Below are 19,153 nucleotides of genomic sequence, written 5' to 3' on the forward strand. Positions count from 1 at the left end.
CTTATATCGGCACGAGTCTCGCCAAACAGCACGTGCACCGGCACCTGCCTTGCCCCGCCCATTGCAGTGCACCTTCTCCTTTAAAACGTGCAGGAAACTGCGCTGCTGAACCAGCCACTTTGGCTCTAAACGCACAGCCTTGTCCTAATCAGCTCATGCTTTCTGGATCCAAAATGGCGCCCAGTTACCTCATCTGGCAACTTGCTCAGCTGTGAGGTCCCTGCAGAGGCGGCTGCCATGGCAACGTCAGTGACACCAAGTGGTTACGTAATGCTTTTAGTGTTTATGTTGTGGATGAGACGTAAAGCTGACGGTGCAGACTCTGCACATGGTCTCTTGATTTATGAGGCAGCTGTGGTGCAGAATTGATAACGCATTTTCGATGTGTGCGTCATAGAGAAAAAAAACAACCTCAAAGGCTAAAATCAATTGTGAACAACCTTCGTGTTTAATATTTATTATATCTGTTAAGAGATTGTCTTTATTCTACACCATGACCTCAGACAGTGTTTCAGGAGGGAGAGAAACATAGCAACTGATGGACCCAGTGTCCGTGGCTGCGTGCGTGTTTGTGTTTGGGAGGCGAGAGAGGGAGAAACAGAGAGACAGGGATGGGACGGTGCGGCGCGCGGGCAATCCAACTTGACTGAAGTTGGGACCGGAGCTCCATCCCCGCGTCCTTGCGGAGATGCGGCGGTCGTTGAATTACAGCAATTCAGATGGTGACTGCTAGAAAAGTTAAGATGACAGTACCGAAAGACATCCCGGAGAAATGGTTTCCACTCATTCTTCCCCTGAAAAGAAACAAACAAAAAGGACTTAATGGAGCCACGTCGAAAAAGAAGAGGACAGGTACAGTTTGTGTGAGAATTAAGGATGCGGGGTAATTGAGCTTGTTGATGTCAAAAAGTGTTCACTGTCGTCGTCATCAGGAGTTTGTTGCACATCTCAAAAATAAACATCATGTTTCACTCTCATCCCAACTGTGTCCAAGTGTCACTCCTGCTTCTTCATTTTACTCACTCCTTTTTATAAATAACTGTGTTTGTGTATGTGTGTGAACACTGTGGGCTACACCTCATCATATTACATGTCTGCATCAGACTTAATATACCATTCCACGTTGTTTTGCTGTTCCTGCAATCACAGAGGTTTTTCATTCTGTTAATTAGATATCAGCATCTGACATGAATAGCTAAACTGTAGCCTATACAATAGGGAAATAACAACAATGGACATTTTTCATACTTAAATTCAGTTGTTTGTCCTTTGTCCTAATATAAGAAGCTAGCCTGTTTAATGTGTCATCGCTCTATTTTAGCTGTTTGCCTGATGTTTGCTGCTGATTATGAATCTGTGCATGTGTACACAAAACTGAGTGCATATAAATCTGTATTTTGCATAAATAAGTAGGATGATGTCCTTCTGGTCTCGGTTGCCTGAGACACTGATCAATCTTCCAGGCGCCAGCCTCCGCTGTCACTGCACTGCCTCGTCTGTACTCCTTAGCTTAACTATCAGAAATCACAGTGGATGTACACCTTCATTTGACCTCCAGCCCACCAGTCTGTCACTGTTTCCCTCTGCATTGTTTCCAACAAATGATATCACTGTGTGTGTGTGTGTGTGTGTGTGTGTGTGTGTGTGTGTGTGTGTGTGTGTGTGTGTGTGTGTGTGTGTGTGTGTGTGTGTGTGTGTGTGTGTGTGTGTGTGTGTGTGTGTGTGTGTGTTTGCAAGTGTGTGTGTGTGTGTGTGTGTGCGTGTGTGTGTGTGTGTGTGCGTGTGTGTTTGCACGCGCATGTGCGTGAGAATTACTGCAGACAATTCTACCATCCCATCTTCTTCTAATTAAATCAGCCACATTGAGTGAGGATCCCTTCTGCACAGATTCTCATCCTGACTTTTAGTGATGTGAATGACAATAGCATTTCCTATAGCTCAGGCTGACTCTGCTCTTTGGTCATTATTCTTATGACTTCAGTCTGCGTTCACTGTGCAGTGAGTGTGTGTTGCTGCAGACACGAGGAGATTCTTGACATGTGTCCTCACATGTCCGGCCAGGGAGGGAAGAGTATTAAAGAGACAGGGATGATATAAAATGGATTTAGGAGTTAGCCAATCTGTGTGAAATATTGTGATAATAAGGCTTACTGTTTTACTCAATATTTATGGTAGTCGTTTATTAAAACCTTACGCTCTCAGCCGAGTAAGCCTGCAAACTGAACGTTTCTCAGTAATGGAGCTTTATAGATTTATACAGACTTGCTGTGTAGCATCTCGTCTGCGTCAGGGTTTCATATGCCCTTGGAGCTAGCAGAGACATTAAACACTTAATGGACAGTTTGCTAAAGATGCTCGTGCATTCAGTTAGGGGTGGTTAGCTTGCACAGCTGGGACAGACACCGCCTGGTCTGACATCAGCCTCAGTCTCTCTCTGCTTACCTAACATATGGCCTCTTCATGGAGGGTTAATGCAGCTTTTGCAGACTCTGCCTGTCAGGCAGAATCTCTCTGGTAAACACTTCCCACTGAAAGCACTGTTACGACCTTCAGGTAGATGGGAGGGCTGCCAGAGGGAAAAGAGGAGAAAAAGGATTGGAAGAATTTCAACAACAAGACATGGTGAAAGATGTTCATCTACCTAATCACACAAATGTGATAGTGTTATACCAACCAGAGTTTAAAAGAGAGGGAAAATCTAATAAAATCCGCCAAGAGTTGCATTTTTATTTTATTTACATTCACAGTCATAACAACTGTAGAATTCACTGTGACCAAACACTAACACTGTGATCGAGAATGTTGTGCACTCATTCTGTTGCACTTGTTGCAACATTACTCCTCTTAGGTATTAGCGGCCACTAATAACATCAAATGTAAATCAAAGGGAAATGCAAATCATTTGTATTTTTTAGCAATACTAAATACAATCCAATCCACTTTACACAATGTGTCCAAAAAGCAGTCAACTGGAGATCATCTTCTGCACCAAATCTGTTTTATAACCTGAAAGTGATACTGCATCTTTTTAAGTGGCCTGTGTTTGTTTTTTAGAAGAGACCCAGATAAAACAAGTCTTCACAGTGCTGCAGAAACACAGGAAACCACAGGGTCTTTGTTTATGTGTGCATGAGATTATGTTTTATGATGTCCCTTCCTGTATTGCCTCATTGCATCTCAGTCATCAGTCAAAGGAGTGTTTCGGAGCTACATACGTCTGTGCAGAACATATACTTCTGGCCTGAATTTTAAATCTGGATGTGTGTGTGTGTGGGCGTGCATGTGAACTATGTACAGCCCTGTGCAAAACAGGCCAGTCATTTCATTTAAAAAGCAGTCTCATCAATATTAGAGGAGACAGGCCTGGAAGAGGAGGAGGGGAACTCCCAAACTACCTTGCTTCAGCATAAAGAGAAACCTAAAAACAGCAAGAGGATAAAGAGCAGGGTCAAAAGGGGAGAAACATACATTTCCCTGGTGTATTTTTATTCTTTATAGATTTAAGTCATAATGCATGTAAAGCCTTATCTGTGACTACCTGGCATAGCTCCTGGTACTACTTTTAGCTCCTACAGATGTTCACAATCGTGATTACATTTTGCTTTTCTGTCCCAGATTGCACATTTAGTCATTAAGAGAAAGAGGCTGCAGATAATTGAAGATCAGATATAATTGGACAGAGTGAATGTGACTTACCCAATACTCAAACAACCTTCAGCAGACTACTCTAGCTACATTGATTTATAAATAAACACACACAAAGTGGATTGTCTCTTTCTCTGTTCTCTGGAGGATTTTAATGTTATTGACATTTTCGAAATTATTGCTGGTCCTTTTATGCGCGTTGACCAATGACTTTGACACACAGAGATGCAGTGGTTTGGGTGCTTTTCTGTAAAACTAAGTGGTGATATCATCGTTCATGCCTCATTATGTGTCTTGTGTTTCTGCAGAGGAGGAGAGAAAGGTCAGAGCCAATGACAGAGAGTACAACGAAAAGTTTCAGTACGCGGTGAGACAGCTTAATCCTGTCCATGTTCCAAAATATTGTCGAAAGATGAGAGACCATTTTGATGTAATTCAACTGAAATAATCTGAAATATAATTTTTCTATTTTTCCTCTCCTCATCCAGAGTAACTGTATTATGACATCAAAGTACAATATCGTCACCTTTCTGCCCGTCAACTTGTTTGAGCAGTTCCAGGAAGTAGCCAACACCTACTTCCTTTTCCTGCTCATACTGCAGGTGAGGAGAGGGGCTGACCAAGGGATGTAAAACAGGGATTTGAGCATGACACAGGAAGAGAGAAAAATAAAGTGCATGCTGAATTTTCAAAGGATGAAGAGTTACTGGCTTACATCTCTATACGACAAATATGTGTTTTATTGTGAGCATTAGCATGGTGAAAGAAAATACACGTCTAATGGCGTTGGAGACAACGTTGTAGTCAAGGTAATATCAAGTAGATAGTGAAGTAGCTGAAGTAGAAATACCCTATCAAATATGTTTGTGTCTTGTGAAATCACCTGCTCACTTGGAACAGTTAGGTGCACTCAGGTTCTTAGGCAGCTGAGCGTTCTGCTGTGTGGTTATGGTCCGATGTAGCTTTCTCTGAATCACACTGCCTCTGTGTCCCTTTTCTAACTAATCTGCTCCTCTCTGTCTCTGTCTAGTTAATACCTCAGATCTCCTCCCTCTCCTGGTTCACCACCATCGTGCCTTTAGCTCTGGTGCTGAGCATCACTGCAGTGAAGGATGCCACAGACGACTATGTGAGCTCACTTTTTATGCACCGAATACTCATGCAGTTTTGCTCATGACATTTCAGTGAATTAAAGTAGCATGACTCACATTGACTTTTGTCTCCTGAAGTTTCGTCACAAGAGCGACAGCCAAGTGAACAACCGTCAGTCTCAGGTCCTCATCCGTGGCTCGTGAGTCTCCTGTCCTGTCATTTGCACCTGAGCACTCACAAGAGCTTTGATTAAGTCTGCTTTTCAGATTCTTTCAAGGTTTCCTACTTTGCAACCATTGTTTAACATCTCTAACTTTATCTGTCTTTACTGTTTCTGTCTGTTTTGCTCTTACAGACTACAAAATGAAAAGTGGATGAACGTTAGAGTGGGTGATATCATTAAACTGGAAAACAACCAGTTTGTGGCAGTAAGTGTGTGATGTACATTTCCACAGACTAAACACTTAGGGATCACCTCTTGCAGGGCACATTTTAACTTTGTAATGAAACTACTTACTAACCTACTTCAGGGATCACCCTCAAACCGTCTCTGCCTGTTTTCATACTGTATTGTAAAGTGCTAAAATGCCTAATGGATTTCCGTACAGTGTTCCTTGCTAGGGGACGCTCCACGACATATGTTTGTTAGTTACCGTACTCACTTGTTTGCGTATGCTAATACTAATGTTGTTTTTGTGTCGTAAGTGCAGTGCAGTGGATTCTCAGCTTTTGTATCTATTTTCAGGCTGACCTGCTCCTGTTGTCTAGCAGCGAGCCTCACGGACTCTGTTACATCGAGACAGCCGAGCTGGACGGGTCAGAAAACACCCACACATTAAAATGACTCGCATCAACTCATAAACTGCAGAAAGAAAAAAAAGAAAGAAAGAAAACATAAATAAGACATTTTATTTAAATTGATTCAAAATGTAAAAATAATATTATTATGTCAGTAAATAGTACTGTAAGAAAATCTTTATTCGTCCCTCGAGGGGAAACTAAATTCAAAGAAGCAACATGACCCTACATCTAATTAACTGTGTGGTGTATTATCTTCCAGAGAGTCCAATATGAAGGTTCGTCAGTCGGTCTCAGTGACATCTGAACTTGGAGATCAGAACAACTTGGCTTCGTTTGACGGTGAGTTTCAAGAAAACTCATCCTCTTCTCTTGATTTCTGGTTTGGTTCATCTTCAGTTAAGGTAATATTTAGGTCAACAACACATTTCAGTGTTTGACACAAATGTCATCCCCCTTCTCACCCTCCGACAAAACAAAATGTACACACACACACACAGACACACACACACACACACACAATTCTCTACCCTGCCAGCATTGAACGACAGCCCATCACCCGCCCACTAGTCTCACACAACGAAATACTTTTGTGTCAGCAGCACAGTGCGCCCACACACACACTCCTCACCTGCTGCGGAAAATACATTACTGCAGCAAATCAACCCACACTGCCTCATATCAACTTTCAAAAGGTGTGCGTTTCGGCCTTCGATTGTGTGACAAAGGAATGATGTAATGAGGATGAAACATTCAACCTTATATCATACAGTTAGAAAAAAAAACCTTATAATGTAATTGGATTTTGTGGATATCTATAATGAAGCATCAGATTAGGATGTATCTGTGTTTGTGTTTAAAGGTGAGGTAGTGTGTGAGCCCCCCAACAACAAGCTGGATCGTTTCTGTGGGACTCTGTACTGGAGAGACAAGAAATACACCCTGTCCAACCAGAACATGCTGCTACGAGGATGTGTCCTCCGCAACACAGAGGCTTGCTACGGCCTCGTCATCTTTGCAGGTCTGTGTATTTTTGCGTTTGAATAAAGTATGTATATGATGTGTATAGCAGCTCTTAATTCCCCTGTTTTTCTCCCAGGCCCAGATACCAAGCTAATGCAGAACAGCGGTCGCACCAAGTTTAAGCGTACGAGCATCGATCGCCTGATGAACACTCTGGTCCTCTGGGTAAGACATCCCAAACCTCTCACTTTCCTCGCTCATAATATCACTAATTCAGGAAATGAGCTCAATGGCTTTACCTAGATTCATATATCTTCTCTAAGCCACCCTAACTTGGGTTCAACTGTCCAGAGATCAAAATGTAACACATCTGATTTGGACCCGTATGTACAATTTCTCCATCTGTGTGTTTCTGTCAGATCTTTGGCTTCCTGGTGTGTATGGGAGTGATCCTGGCTGTGGGTAACGCAGTGTGGGAGAGGGAGGTGGGCTTCTTGTTTCAGAGCTATCTGCCCTGGGACCCGCCTGTGGACAACTTCCTCTTCTCGGCCTTCCTCTCCTTCTGGTCCTACGTTATTATTCTCAACACCGTGGTGCCTATCTCTCTGTATGTCAGGTGAGGAGAAGTCCAAGACATACAGTTTGAAATGCAAGTGTGTATACAGTAGACACATATGAGACAAGACATATACAACATTCCTGCTTATATCAGACAGTAAGCTTTGTTGACACTGTTTGTACATGTGGCCTGCAGAGATTTCCTCTCAGGTAAGGGAGCTGACACCCTGAAAACTGTTTCCTCTGCTCACCAATTTACAAACAAGCTACTGTTGAACCCCTGAACCTTTGACCTAGAACACTTTGAGGTTGCGTGTGTGACTTACATAAACTACTAACTGATTTGTTCCCCCTATCTTTGTTGTCTAGGTGTAAGTGTTAGAGAACTTCACGTAGCCCTATGTTAGATTACTATTACTCAGTTGTTAATGTAACAGCGTCTCTTTCTCACCTGTCTGTCTATCAGTGTGGAGGTGATCAGGCTGGGTCACAGCTACTTCATTAACTGGGACCAGCAGATGTTCTGCTCACAGTGTAACACACCGGCTGAGGCCAGGACCACCACTCTGAATGAGGAGCTGGGCCAGGTACAGCAAAAACAGTCTATGTGTCATATTTATATTTCAAGCATGTTCATTTATCGTCTATTATGTATATCAATCCATCCTACATTGGCCCTACTTTCCTTTGCTGATGATGCTTAGTTTTCATCTTGTATTCTATTGAATTTGAATTCTGAAAGAATGGTAGAATTAGGTAAGAAATGAAATACACCTGCAAACTGAAAGCTGTCTAAATTCAGAGATGAGGATGATACAGATATTGATTTGAATAATGTATTGCCCTCTAGGGCTATGGTGCTTACAGTATAAACTTTATTAACTGCTATTTCTTGAACTTCGACAAAATCAATTACTTTGTCTATGTCGATTTAGATCATGTGTTCACATTTAATTTACTTTCATTAGGTTGAATACATCTTCAGCGACAAAACAGGAACTCTCACTCAGAACATCATGAGCTTCAATAAGTGCTCCATCAACGGACAGACTTATGGTAACTGCACACACACACACACCACACTCACCAAACCACGTATTGCAAATGAGGCCTTTAAACTAAATAGCCACTTTATTACATACACATATACTCCACTCCATACACACTCCATTCAATACAACTGTAAAACAATCTATTTTAATATGTTCGTTTTGTTTTTTTGACTACATAAATTGTATAATAGGCTTTTTGCTAAGGTCACATGTAAAGCTGGTGTTGAACCGGGCTATATTGTATTCTGAACAATGTGTATGTGTGTGTGTGTGTGTGTGTGTGTGTGTGTGTGTGTGTGTGTGTGTGTGTGTGTGTGTGTGTGTGTGTGTGTGTGTTACTATCAGGTGAAGGGTCAGACCCATTGGGACCTCAGCCAAAGGTAAGAATACTTATTTTGTTCTAAGTCAACACACACACACACACACACACACACACACACACACACACACACACACACACACACACACACACACACACACACTTATACACTTATTATCAGAGTCCCTGTCTCACCGTTTAATTTCAGAGATTGGACTTCACTCCCTTCAACCCCCTGGCAGACCCGGATTTCTGTTTCTATGACGACACCCTGCTGGAGGCAGTGAAAGTGGGCGACACACACACTCACAAGTTTTTCCGCCTGCTCTCCCTCTGTCACACCGTCATGAGCGAGGAGAAGAGCGAGGGTGAGCAAGGGCAGGGGAGAGGGGATTCTGGGAGGTCAAATAGCAGCAAGCAGGTCACACCCTCTGTCCATCTGTACTCTATTTATTGCCCATTATTTACCATCTTTTATCTGTATACCCAGGAGAGCTGCTCTATAAGGCTCAGTCTCCAGATGAGGGCGCTCTAGTGACGGCAGCAAGAAACTTCGGCTTTGTGTTTCGCTCCCGAACACCTGGGACTATAACCACCACGGAGATGGGACGATCCGTGACCTACACCCTGCTCGCCATACTGGACTTCAACAACATACGCAAGAGGATGTCTGTTATAGGTGTGTGTCTTTTTCAGTTTGAAAATTACAAATAAACCGGTAAACTATTATTCATATTTTCCCTATATTTTTGGGGACTTTTAATCTGTCATTAGGCCACGTTACTTACTTCAGTCTGCTGTGATCAATATCTTGCTGCAGCAGAAATAAAAGTGTTGCATTTACAGGGACATTTAAATTACGATCCACACTCCTACAAACTGACACGATATAGGCTATTAGTCATGTTTACATTTTATCCGTCAGTGAGATTTCACTGTGTGTTCCTGTGATTAGTATTCCTGTAAGGTGCTGGAAAGCTGCCCAGAAATAACTGGTCATAAATCACCTTGCTTTCACACAAATGTGGTCAAGCAAAAGAGCGGCAAGGACCACCAGGCACACGTTCATACATCTCTGCCACAGACTGCGTTCTGTTTATCTCCCACTATCCACAGGAACGACATTTGTTAAAGCTCAGAAAGAGGAGATTGTTATTTGAAGGTAATGTTGGAGGTGTATAGATTTCTTTAAGTATGTTGTCTTCCCTACTTTTATTATTTTCAGTGCGTAACCCAGAGGGCAGAATATGTCTGTACTGTAAAGGAGCTGACACTGTGCTGCTGGAGAGACTCCACCCCTGCAACCAGGAACTGATGAACATCACCTCGGACCACCTCAATGTGAGTAAACACATATCACATTATCTCCTGGGTGGATGGAGCTGTACTGCCACCTAGTGCCTCCAAACTTGAAAACAGCTATGAATGTCCAAGCCTTAACTCATACTCTACTTTTCCTGATAGATAGATAGATACAGTAGGTACTTTATTAATCCCAATTTGGGAATTGTTGGCGTAATAAGGCAATGTATCACCTTGATATGTGAGAGACATGGCAGACCATCGCCCTCAAGGTTTCCATTGTTTCTCCTTGTGTCAGAATGTTCGTATATTTAGTGACATGTCTGTGTAAATGTGTTTTGCTATAGGAGTATGCGGCAGATGGTTTGCGGACGTTGGCTCTGGCCTACAGAGACCTGTCAGAGGACGAGTGGGAGGCGTGGTCAGAGAGACACCGCAGCGCTGCTAAGGCTGCCAACTGCAGAGAGGACAGACTGGCAGCCACATATGAGCAGATAGAGCAAGACATGGTGGTTAGTGACTTGTGCTGAGAGTGTGCATTTGACAGTATTGTTAATTTGGATTGTGATAACCATGGCGGCAACTATTCCTGGGATACATTTAAGGCTAACATCACAAGGCTAACAACATCTCATATTTTTCTACAGTGCTTTTTAGTCCATTCCTCATCATTTCTCCTCAGCCATATTCCTATTCCTTCAAATTACATTTGAGCATGTCTTTACAAATACCTCACAAAGTATTTACGAGCATTTATTTATTTTTTCAACCCATTAGATGCACTTTTTGATGCACACCAAGAGTCGTTTTGACGTCTTTTCATGGGTCAACACATGGTGTGTGTGTGTGTGTGTGTGTGTGTGTGTGTGTGTGTGTGTGCGTGTGTGTGTGTGTGTGTCTGAATTTAAGTTTCTTTTTGTGGAACATTAAGCCATTTCTTCATACGCAAAAATTCTTCCTTCCTTCTGCAAACTAAAATTAATATGGTAAATCAAAAAAGGGAACTTTAGGTTTCGTTGGTTGTATCGTTCAGACATATTTGAATAGGGGAATTTCTTTACTGTGGATTAAAAAAAAAACACTGTCAGATCTCAGATTAAGTTTCATACTTTCCTGCTTGAATAAGAATTGAAATGTACATGTATATCTGTTTGTCTAGCTCCTTGGTGCCACAGCTATAGAGGACAAGCTGCAGGAAGGCGTCCCAGAGACCATCGCTGTCCTCTCCCTGGCTAACATTAAGATCTGGATTCTCACTGGAGACAAGCAGGGTGAGACTCACACACATTTACACACATTTCAGATCTGAGTTTGCACAGAGTTCTTTAAAAGCACCATCATTTGCAAATAACCAAACAAAATGTTACATTTCACCATAAGTCCAGGGGCTGTGAAGAGTAACATTAAAAAACAAAACAGGTTTTTACGTGTTTTGTGTAATGGATGTCCAAACTGTCCCCCATTAAGAAGTCGAAAAGTGATGTCAGGACTGCTTTCCTTTCACATATGAGTAAATGTTCTGCCAGACCTCCAGCTGATTACAACTTGTAGTCACCGATCACAAGCCAATGATCAACGAGGTCCGGTTCATGTGCCACAATTATGTAATTGATTTGAGGAGGCACATGCAAGAGCATAATAGACTGTCAAAAAACTGTGAAATTATTTATTTTCCTCACATATGACTGAAGACATAACGATGTTCAACTCAACTTTTGATCCACACGAGCGAGCATTTGGCTCCTGTTCTCTTTGAATGGATGGATACAAAACACATTTTCCTGTAGAGAGAAAACTCACAGAGAAACTGATTTGCTTTTTTTTTTTAAACCTTGCCACCTGCAGGGAGGACCTCTCAAATTAGAGCTACTTAAACCTAGGCCACATTTCCAACAAAGGCATTATAAAATGAAATTGAATCTATATGTTGAACAGATGAGAGAGTTGCATGTTCTTCTCAGCTTAAATACCAACATTGACTGAAGGATTTTCAATGGAAGTGGAGAAAAAAGATGAATGTTTACTATAAATATTTAACCAAATGGTTTACTCTCCCTTTCGCTCACATAGAGACGGCTGTCAACATAGGTTACTCCTGCAAGATGCTGACAGATGACATGACTGAGGTGTTCATCATCAGTGGACACACCGTCCAGAGCGTACGACAGGACCTCAGGTCAGTCTGTCTTTTACCCTGCATTGTAGGATACACAATAAACTGAAGTATACAAAATGCATTTATATTCATGTTTATAGTGTGTGTGGAAGCACAGTGTTTCAACTACTGTACAAGAGTTACTGAGAAATATCCAGCTCTTTACCCTAGCGATAAAATAGACACTATACAGTTCAATCAAGACAATAAAGTATCTAAAAGCACAGCCAAACAAATGAACTAAATACGCCAAAAAGGGCCTTTTCAGTAAGTTCAAAATATATTGTTGTTAATAGTTCTTTCTAACAATAACTAAAACATCAACCATTTCTGGTGCTAAACCGGCATAGGCATGTCAAAGATTTGGCCCTGTAAATGCAATTGTTCAGGCCACTGCTACAATATCCACACTCCAGCCTCCTGTAACATTTAACTCATGAACTCAGTGACTGATACTGACTGTCTTCCTCTCCAGGAGGGCGAGGGATAGGATGATCGAGATGTCAAGAACCAGAGATGGAAAAGAGGAGGGGGTGGAGGGATGTTTCATGGGTAACGGTTTCAGAGAAGGACAAGGCGATAGTAGGGGAGGAGAGAAACAGCTGCAGTGCCCTCCTCCTCCTCCTCCTCCCTCTAACCTCATGGACAACATCTCTGGAGAATTTGCCCTCGTAATCAACGGCCACAGTCTGGTATAAAAAACAACCACCGCCACCTTCACATTAAAAAAAAGCAGATGCCATTAAAGTTAAACTGTCAGCTGTGAGAAAATAATAATTTGCCTGAACTGTGTTTTTTGATCAACAACAAATATTTCCCCTACAACTATACAACTCTAAACCCTTAACATTTACCCTTAAACTTCTCATTTGTATCTGCTGTTCTTTTATAGGCCCACGCACTAGAAGCAGACATGGAGACGGAGTTTGTGTCGACGGCGTGTGCGTGCAAAGCCGTGATCTGCTGCAGAGTCACCCCGCTGCAAAAAGCTCAAGTGGTGGAGATGATCAAGAAACACAAGAAAGCCGTGACCCTGGCTATAGGAGACGGGGCTAACGATGTTAGCATGATCAAAAGTGAGTTGTGAAGATGTGTATTAGAGGAGGAAGTGTTTGTTGATGATTTTTGAGACGGAGAGGAAAGAGAGAAGTTGAGCCACATTGGTGCGTGACTACCTTTATGCAATGGAAATTCTCATCAGAAGGGCAGAAGAAGTTGTTTGTTTACATCGTGTTACTAGTAGTCGAGAAAGGTTGTGTGGAAATGTCTCTTGCAGTAAGTGTGATTTCCTCATCAAAATATGAACAGATATTTTGTGTCGTCAATTTCGTGAGTGTCAACCTAAACTCAACTTATTTGAAGGTTGGCCACTCATTTATGTCTGCAGACAAACATTGTTGAAATCTGAGTGGAAATTCCAAACATACCAGATGTCAGACTGAACTTTGGGAACATTTGTATACAATGTTAAAAGAAATGTATTAAAAAAATGTAAATGTTATGTAATCGTTAAAACAAAAACATGAAGTCTTGTGTTTTAATATTTCACTCTGTGCATATTGAAAATTGCTTTCATTAATACTGTAGTTGCAACAGTGTGAAACAGAATGACATTAAGAGTTGTTTTTTTTACGTTAAGGGAAAACGGAGAGGTTTGGTTAAGCCAATAGCCCAATGTTCCGTTTATTTTAATATGTGTGTAATAGTAAGTGTTTTGTAAGTGTTGCATCACCTTGTGGGTTTGTATGTGAATGTACGTCATTTGAACATGTTTTTTTTCCTGAGGCATTTGATTTTATATTTACATCTTTTAAAGAAGGAACAATTTGTTCTTAAGGCCAAACATTACATTTAAGCTTACCTTTCTCCCTCTTTGTCTGTGTGCCTCTCTCTTCCCGCTCCTCCAGGTGCTCACATAGGAGTTGGTATCTCAGGTCAGGAGGGGATCCAGGCGGTGCTGGCCAGTGACTACTCCTTCTCTCAGTTCAGATTCCTGCAGCGCCTCCTGTTGGTGCACGGCCGCTGGTCCTACCTGCGCATGTGCCGTTTCCTCTGCTACTTCTTCTACAAGAACTTTGCCTTCACCATGGTGCACTTCTGGTTTGGCTTCTACTGTGGCTTCTCGGCACAGGTCAGAGGATAGAGCTTGTGAGACTACTCAAGGACATTGATCAGGGGTTAGAAAAGGGTAATCACTTTCAATGTGTTTATGTGCATCTCCTCTATCTTTTAGACGGTGTACGATCAGTACTTCATCACTCTCTACAACATTGTCTACACCTCCCTCCCTGTGCTGGCCATGGGGATATTTGACCAGGTCTGTTCAAGCATAGTCAATGTGCATAATTTGTTCTTACTTTAAATAGAAGAAGAAGTCCAATAAATAACTATTGGGAACTAGGTCACAAAAAAAAGACGATTATGTTTATGTCTGTAGTTATGACCACAACATAGCAGGCTTGACTTGTTTCAGTAATTGCAGCTCCTCAATTCCTCTCCTCTTGTAGGACGTTCCCGACCAGAGGAGTCTGGAGTATCCTAAATTGTACGAGCCCGGACAGCTCAACCTCCTCTTCAACAAGAGAGAGTTCTTCATCTGCATCGCCCAGGGCATCTACACCTCAGTGGTGCTGTTTCTTCATCCCCTGTGCCATCCTGTCCGACGCCACTCAAAGCACAGGTGTGCCCCTTGCTGACTACCAGACCTTTGCGGTCACCACGGCAACAGCCCTGGTCATTGTGGTCAGCGTTCAGGTGAGAAGGTGTTAGATTTCCTCAAAGCTACCAAAGTGAACGGTCTGTTCCGTGTTGGAGCATTAACCGGCCTGTTCCTCTGTTTGTGTAGATCGCTCTGGACACAGGCTTCTGGACTGTTATCAACCATGTGTTTGTGTGGGGCTCACTGGGCTTATACTTCTCCATCATGCTCGCTCTGCAAAGCCAGACCCTCTTCGGGATCTTTCCCAACCAGTTCCACTTTGTAGGTTGGTGTCCTGTTGTCTTTAATTGTCGGTTACACACACAACGGCCTGACCAATATAATACAGCAATTTCAAATCAATATTTTTGTATCACATTTCTCAATTGTAGTAGTAATGTTATCATAATGTCAAGAATTGCAAGTTCTGACCCAGGCACAGGCAATAATTCACTAAACAAAACAAAACTTACAGTCCAAATTAGGCAAATGGTCCAAAAAAGGTCCAGCAGGTAGGTGATAGGTAAATCCAAATGTTAACCAAAGCAACACACTGGATCAATACTGGATCAAAGACCTCAAACGATTTAAACTAAAAGCAAAGAAACAGGAGAAACAATGAGAAGGGAGCCTAAGACTAAACACACAAGGAATGAAGGGAACTGGTGACAGCAGAACCAATGAGGAAGAGGTGAAACAATCAGGGATAAGCCAACAATCACACAGGCGGGAAAAGGAGCCATGACATATGAGGAGAGTGAGTAAAATAACCCAGTGAAAAAATAACAGACAAAAGAGCCAAGGAGCATGACAAGATAGCACTGAGGAGGATGTTGTCAAAGTGACAGTTAACCTGTATCATCCAAAAAAGTATATGACTAATTATAAAGATGAAACCAGGAAAAGATCAATAGGGTCAAATAAACATACAATTCTATTAAACATGTAGGCACCTGTTTGTATAAATGAAGGATATCTAAGTCATGTCCTGTGGTGCTGAAACAATTATACACCAGTGAGTTCATTATGTAAAGATGTCTAATATATGTGTGCTTGCAGTGTTTGGGAAATGCTGTAAAATCCTGAGACATATTTGCTCATGTTTGTTTATGTGTTTGTGAGTGCAGGTAGTGCCCAGAGCACGTTGTTGCAACCAGTCGTGTGGTTAACCATTGCGCTGGCGACAGCAATATGCATAGTTCCAGTTTTGGCATTCCGCTTCCTTAAGGTGGATCTCAAACCTCAGCTCTCAGACACGGTGAGAAAATACACACAAAAACAAAGTTTCTGATGTGTCCATCTTATTCGTTGGAACATGTGTCAGTGTTGCATCATCCCTACAGGTCAGTTTAAAACAAGCCAATGATTAACTTCTCTCGTACAAACAGTTCATCTGACTGTGTGTGTAATGATGAGTTCATTCTTACCGTCCTTAAATACTCTGTAAATATTGACTAAATTAGCGTACCCCAGTTACACCAATGACTTAGTCTTACTTGATAAGCTCATGGTGCTTTCAACCAGAGCTGCTGGTGGTGTGAAGAAGACCCTTTTTTGATTATTTTTTTTGTCACTATTGCTTGTGTCTGTCCTGGATATAAATTAAAGTTGTAAAGTACAAACAGGTTTGAGTATGGACTAGATTAACGATCAGGTGGAGAAGAAAGAATAGAAGAATGAAGCAACCTAAAGTAACAATTTGCCATTTGCTTAGCTTGGTACAAAGGCTGAAAACAGAATCAAACTGCCTAATTAAATAAAAAGAAATCTCCTCTGCTCCATCTCCAGGTGCGCTACACTCAGCTGGTGCGGCAGAAGAAGAGAAAGCCGGCAGGTCGCAGTGTGGGCGGAGCCTGGCGGGGGGTGGGCAGTGTGTCGGAGGGCCGTCTGGGTGCCCGAGGCAGCTCCAGGAGGTCGGGCTACGCCTTTGCCCACACGGAAGGATTTGGAGAGCTGATCACCTCAGGGAAGAACATGAGGCTCTCCTCTCTGGCCATGGCCACCTTCGCCTCCAGACACAGCTCCAGCTGGATCGACACGCTGCGCCGGAAGAAACATTCTCACACTAACACCCCCCCCAGCGCCTCGGGGGAGAGCAGCCCAGCACCCAGCTGTGTCTCTGGGTCCATCCCGCCGCTCTCTAACTCCTCGTCTGTTCTGTGTGGCTCACAAGATGCACCCATAGAGGAGGAGACAGGAGCAGCCCCCGACACACAGACTGCCTCCACCTCATCCACACAGAACCCACCAGCTCCAGCACCAGCTTCAGAAGCAGCTGATGGTTCAGCCCAGACCCTCAATGCTGGAGTCCTCACCCCCGCAGCATTGAGATCCCAGGGGGGAGACTCATCTGGAGGCTGGACGATAAGTCTGGGTGCCGTGCAGGTAAACTGCTGTTACTTCATGTATCACTGACAAAAAATGAAACCGGTACAACAAATCTTACACAATTAACACAACTGTCCCTCTCTCCTACAGGAAGCTCTGTTGAGATGGAAGGGTCGAGCCTCTGCATCCAACAGCCCGGTGAAACTAGCAGAATAAATGGAGTAAAATCATGTCCACTGCTATCCATCACATGTTTACACACACATACAGGATGTGTGTGTTTTCCTGGAGATACTGATAAAAAAGCTCCCCACTCAGTGTTCTCCTTTCCCAACTAAGGCTTCTACAATAAATCAATTAAATCCATAGGAACAGGTGGCACAATGTAGCAACATGGACATTGTCCTACTATGAATTGATGATGATATACATGTTCCAATGATAACTGTGTTAATGAATGACTACAAGATCAAGGTATTTAAAGAATTAGACTGAAGGAAAGCAGCAGATGCGATAACAGATTACTATTAAGGATCTAAAAGATTGTTTCCACTTGTTATTTCAAGTTTAGCCTCACTCACAAACAAGTCACGCAGAATCTTTTTTAATCAGCAATGCGTAGAATGAAGGAGCAGAACAATAAGACTTTCAATCAGCAAAGCAATATTAGAACTGTTTTTTTTAAAAAGCTTTACGTTCACTATAGTTCTCAGTGAGAACGGTACTTTACGTTACTCTTTTCTCCTATGTATCTGTTTTTTTACTTGACATACCCCTACTTCACATGTTTTCCTTCCTTTTTTTGCATCATATTGATGTGTTTTATAATGGCCTAGTTGACCTTTAAGAAAGCCAAAGCGTTTCATTTGTCAGACAAAGGGCCAGTTCATGTTAACCTCTGATGTAAATGTATTTCACCACCCTAGAAAGAACAAACTACCACTTGCTTACTGTAGGCATTAACAGACATCTAAACGTAATTTGTCAAACATTGTACACTTAAGTATAGTGTTGCAAAATGTTTATCTATCCGCAAATAAAGGGAATGTGTTTTGGGATAATGATGCCTTAACAATGTCAACATTTTGGTCGTTTAAACTCTTTCTGTTTCCTGATCCATAAAACAAGTACGACATCCCATCTGTGTTGCAAATGTTCCTGTCAATCACTGACCCCTGTCCATGACTGGGGTGAGATCAGGCGCGTCGCCTGGGCTTTTTTCTTTAGTCCCGGACAATTCTCCCTCAATAATATAATACATTAACCGTGCTTTACCTGAACCTCATCATGACACTAGAAAGGACGGCAGGATTGTAATTTTCCATGTTCAGTGAATGCAACAGAGACAAGACACCAGACCAATCACCAGAGAGTTGCATGGAAATAAACATCTGTCTTATTGGCTGACAGGTACCTATCCTGTGACAATGTTTAAACTGTCAGTCGGACTCTGAGTTTTTAAAGATGGACATAAGAAAAACATTTCTTAAAAAAGACGACAATTCTCAAGTGGTGGCTCACACAACAAACCCAGAGCCACCACTTGAGCCAGGTAAACAAGGTAATGTCAGTAAACTTCCAAGTTACGTGAACATGTGCAAAGCATAAATTACAGCTAGGTTGACGTTACTTTGAATCGCGGGGGTAAGCTAAACCGTTAGCAAGTAGCTATAGCTAGCCAGATATATTAAATAAACACTTTGTCATACAATATAAATGTTATGTTTTTTAGCGTTACCTGGTGATTTCAAAGAAAGCTCTCTGGAAAATGTTGACTTACTGTTCAACATGAAGCTATAAGCTACCTAATACACAGTCACAGGGGAGTGATTTGTAAAATATCCATAAAGAAAAAGAAAATTTGTTTACAGTTCTGTTTCATATGGGTGTTGAAAGATGTATGCATATCTTAATTTTGCTCTCAAAGGGCACCAGATTGATGCTTTTAACTTCCCGGGGGAGCATGCCCCTGGACCCCCCTAGAGGAGGTGAGGCCCCCCCTAGAGGAAGCGAGGCCCCCTCTAGAGGAGGTGAGGACCCCCCTAGAGGAGGTTACTCCTGTTTACACATATGCCGTGAGCTGATTATCGAGCCTTCATTGTAACAGTCGCGGGTGCACTGTATGTGCATGTGGGGAGTGTTGCAGTAGAAATGTCCACTGTAGCGCCCGGTACCTCAATGTAGCGTACCTTAATGAACTGTGGGCTAAACCCTGAATGTTTCCAGGTCCAGGAAACGCCCCT

General features: G+C 42.4%; 1 protein-coding gene across 1 annotated transcript; it reads left to right on the forward strand.

Moving 5' to 3' along the window:
- The first annotated feature begins 621 nt into the window (after nucleotides 1-621).
- On the forward strand, nucleotides 622-18,050 carry atp8b2 (ATPase phospholipid transporting 8B2). The gene is given in 30 exon segments (XM_010787023.1): nucleotides 622-852; nucleotides 3,954-4,012; nucleotides 4,134-4,247; nucleotides 4,676-4,774; nucleotides 4,875-4,936; nucleotides 5,093-5,165; nucleotides 5,483-5,553; nucleotides 5,798-5,877; nucleotides 6,398-6,556; nucleotides 6,635-6,723; nucleotides 6,918-7,114; nucleotides 7,523-7,643; nucleotides 8,025-8,112; nucleotides 8,454-8,488; nucleotides 8,636-8,795; nucleotides 8,918-9,106; nucleotides 9,653-9,768; nucleotides 10,077-10,241; nucleotides 10,889-11,000; nucleotides 11,800-11,905; nucleotides 12,360-12,576; nucleotides 12,777-12,960; nucleotides 13,792-14,015; nucleotides 14,118-14,201; nucleotides 14,392-14,517; nucleotides 14,519-14,638; nucleotides 14,730-14,868; nucleotides 15,710-15,840; nucleotides 16,371-16,967; nucleotides 17,061-18,050. Coding segments are annotated over 30 exon segments (4,116 nt in total). The 5' UTR covers nucleotides 622-719; the 3' UTR covers nucleotides 17,127-18,050.
- Nucleotides 18,051-19,153: the final 1,103 nt, after the last annotated feature.

The sequence above is a fragment of the Notothenia coriiceps genome, unplaced genomic scaffold, assembly GCF_000735185.1.
Source record: "Notothenia coriiceps isolate Sejong01 unplaced genomic scaffold, NC01 NC01_scaffold00029967, whole genome shotgun sequence".
Taxonomy (NCBI): Eukaryota; Metazoa; Chordata; class Actinopteri; order Perciformes; family Nototheniidae; genus Notothenia; species Notothenia coriiceps.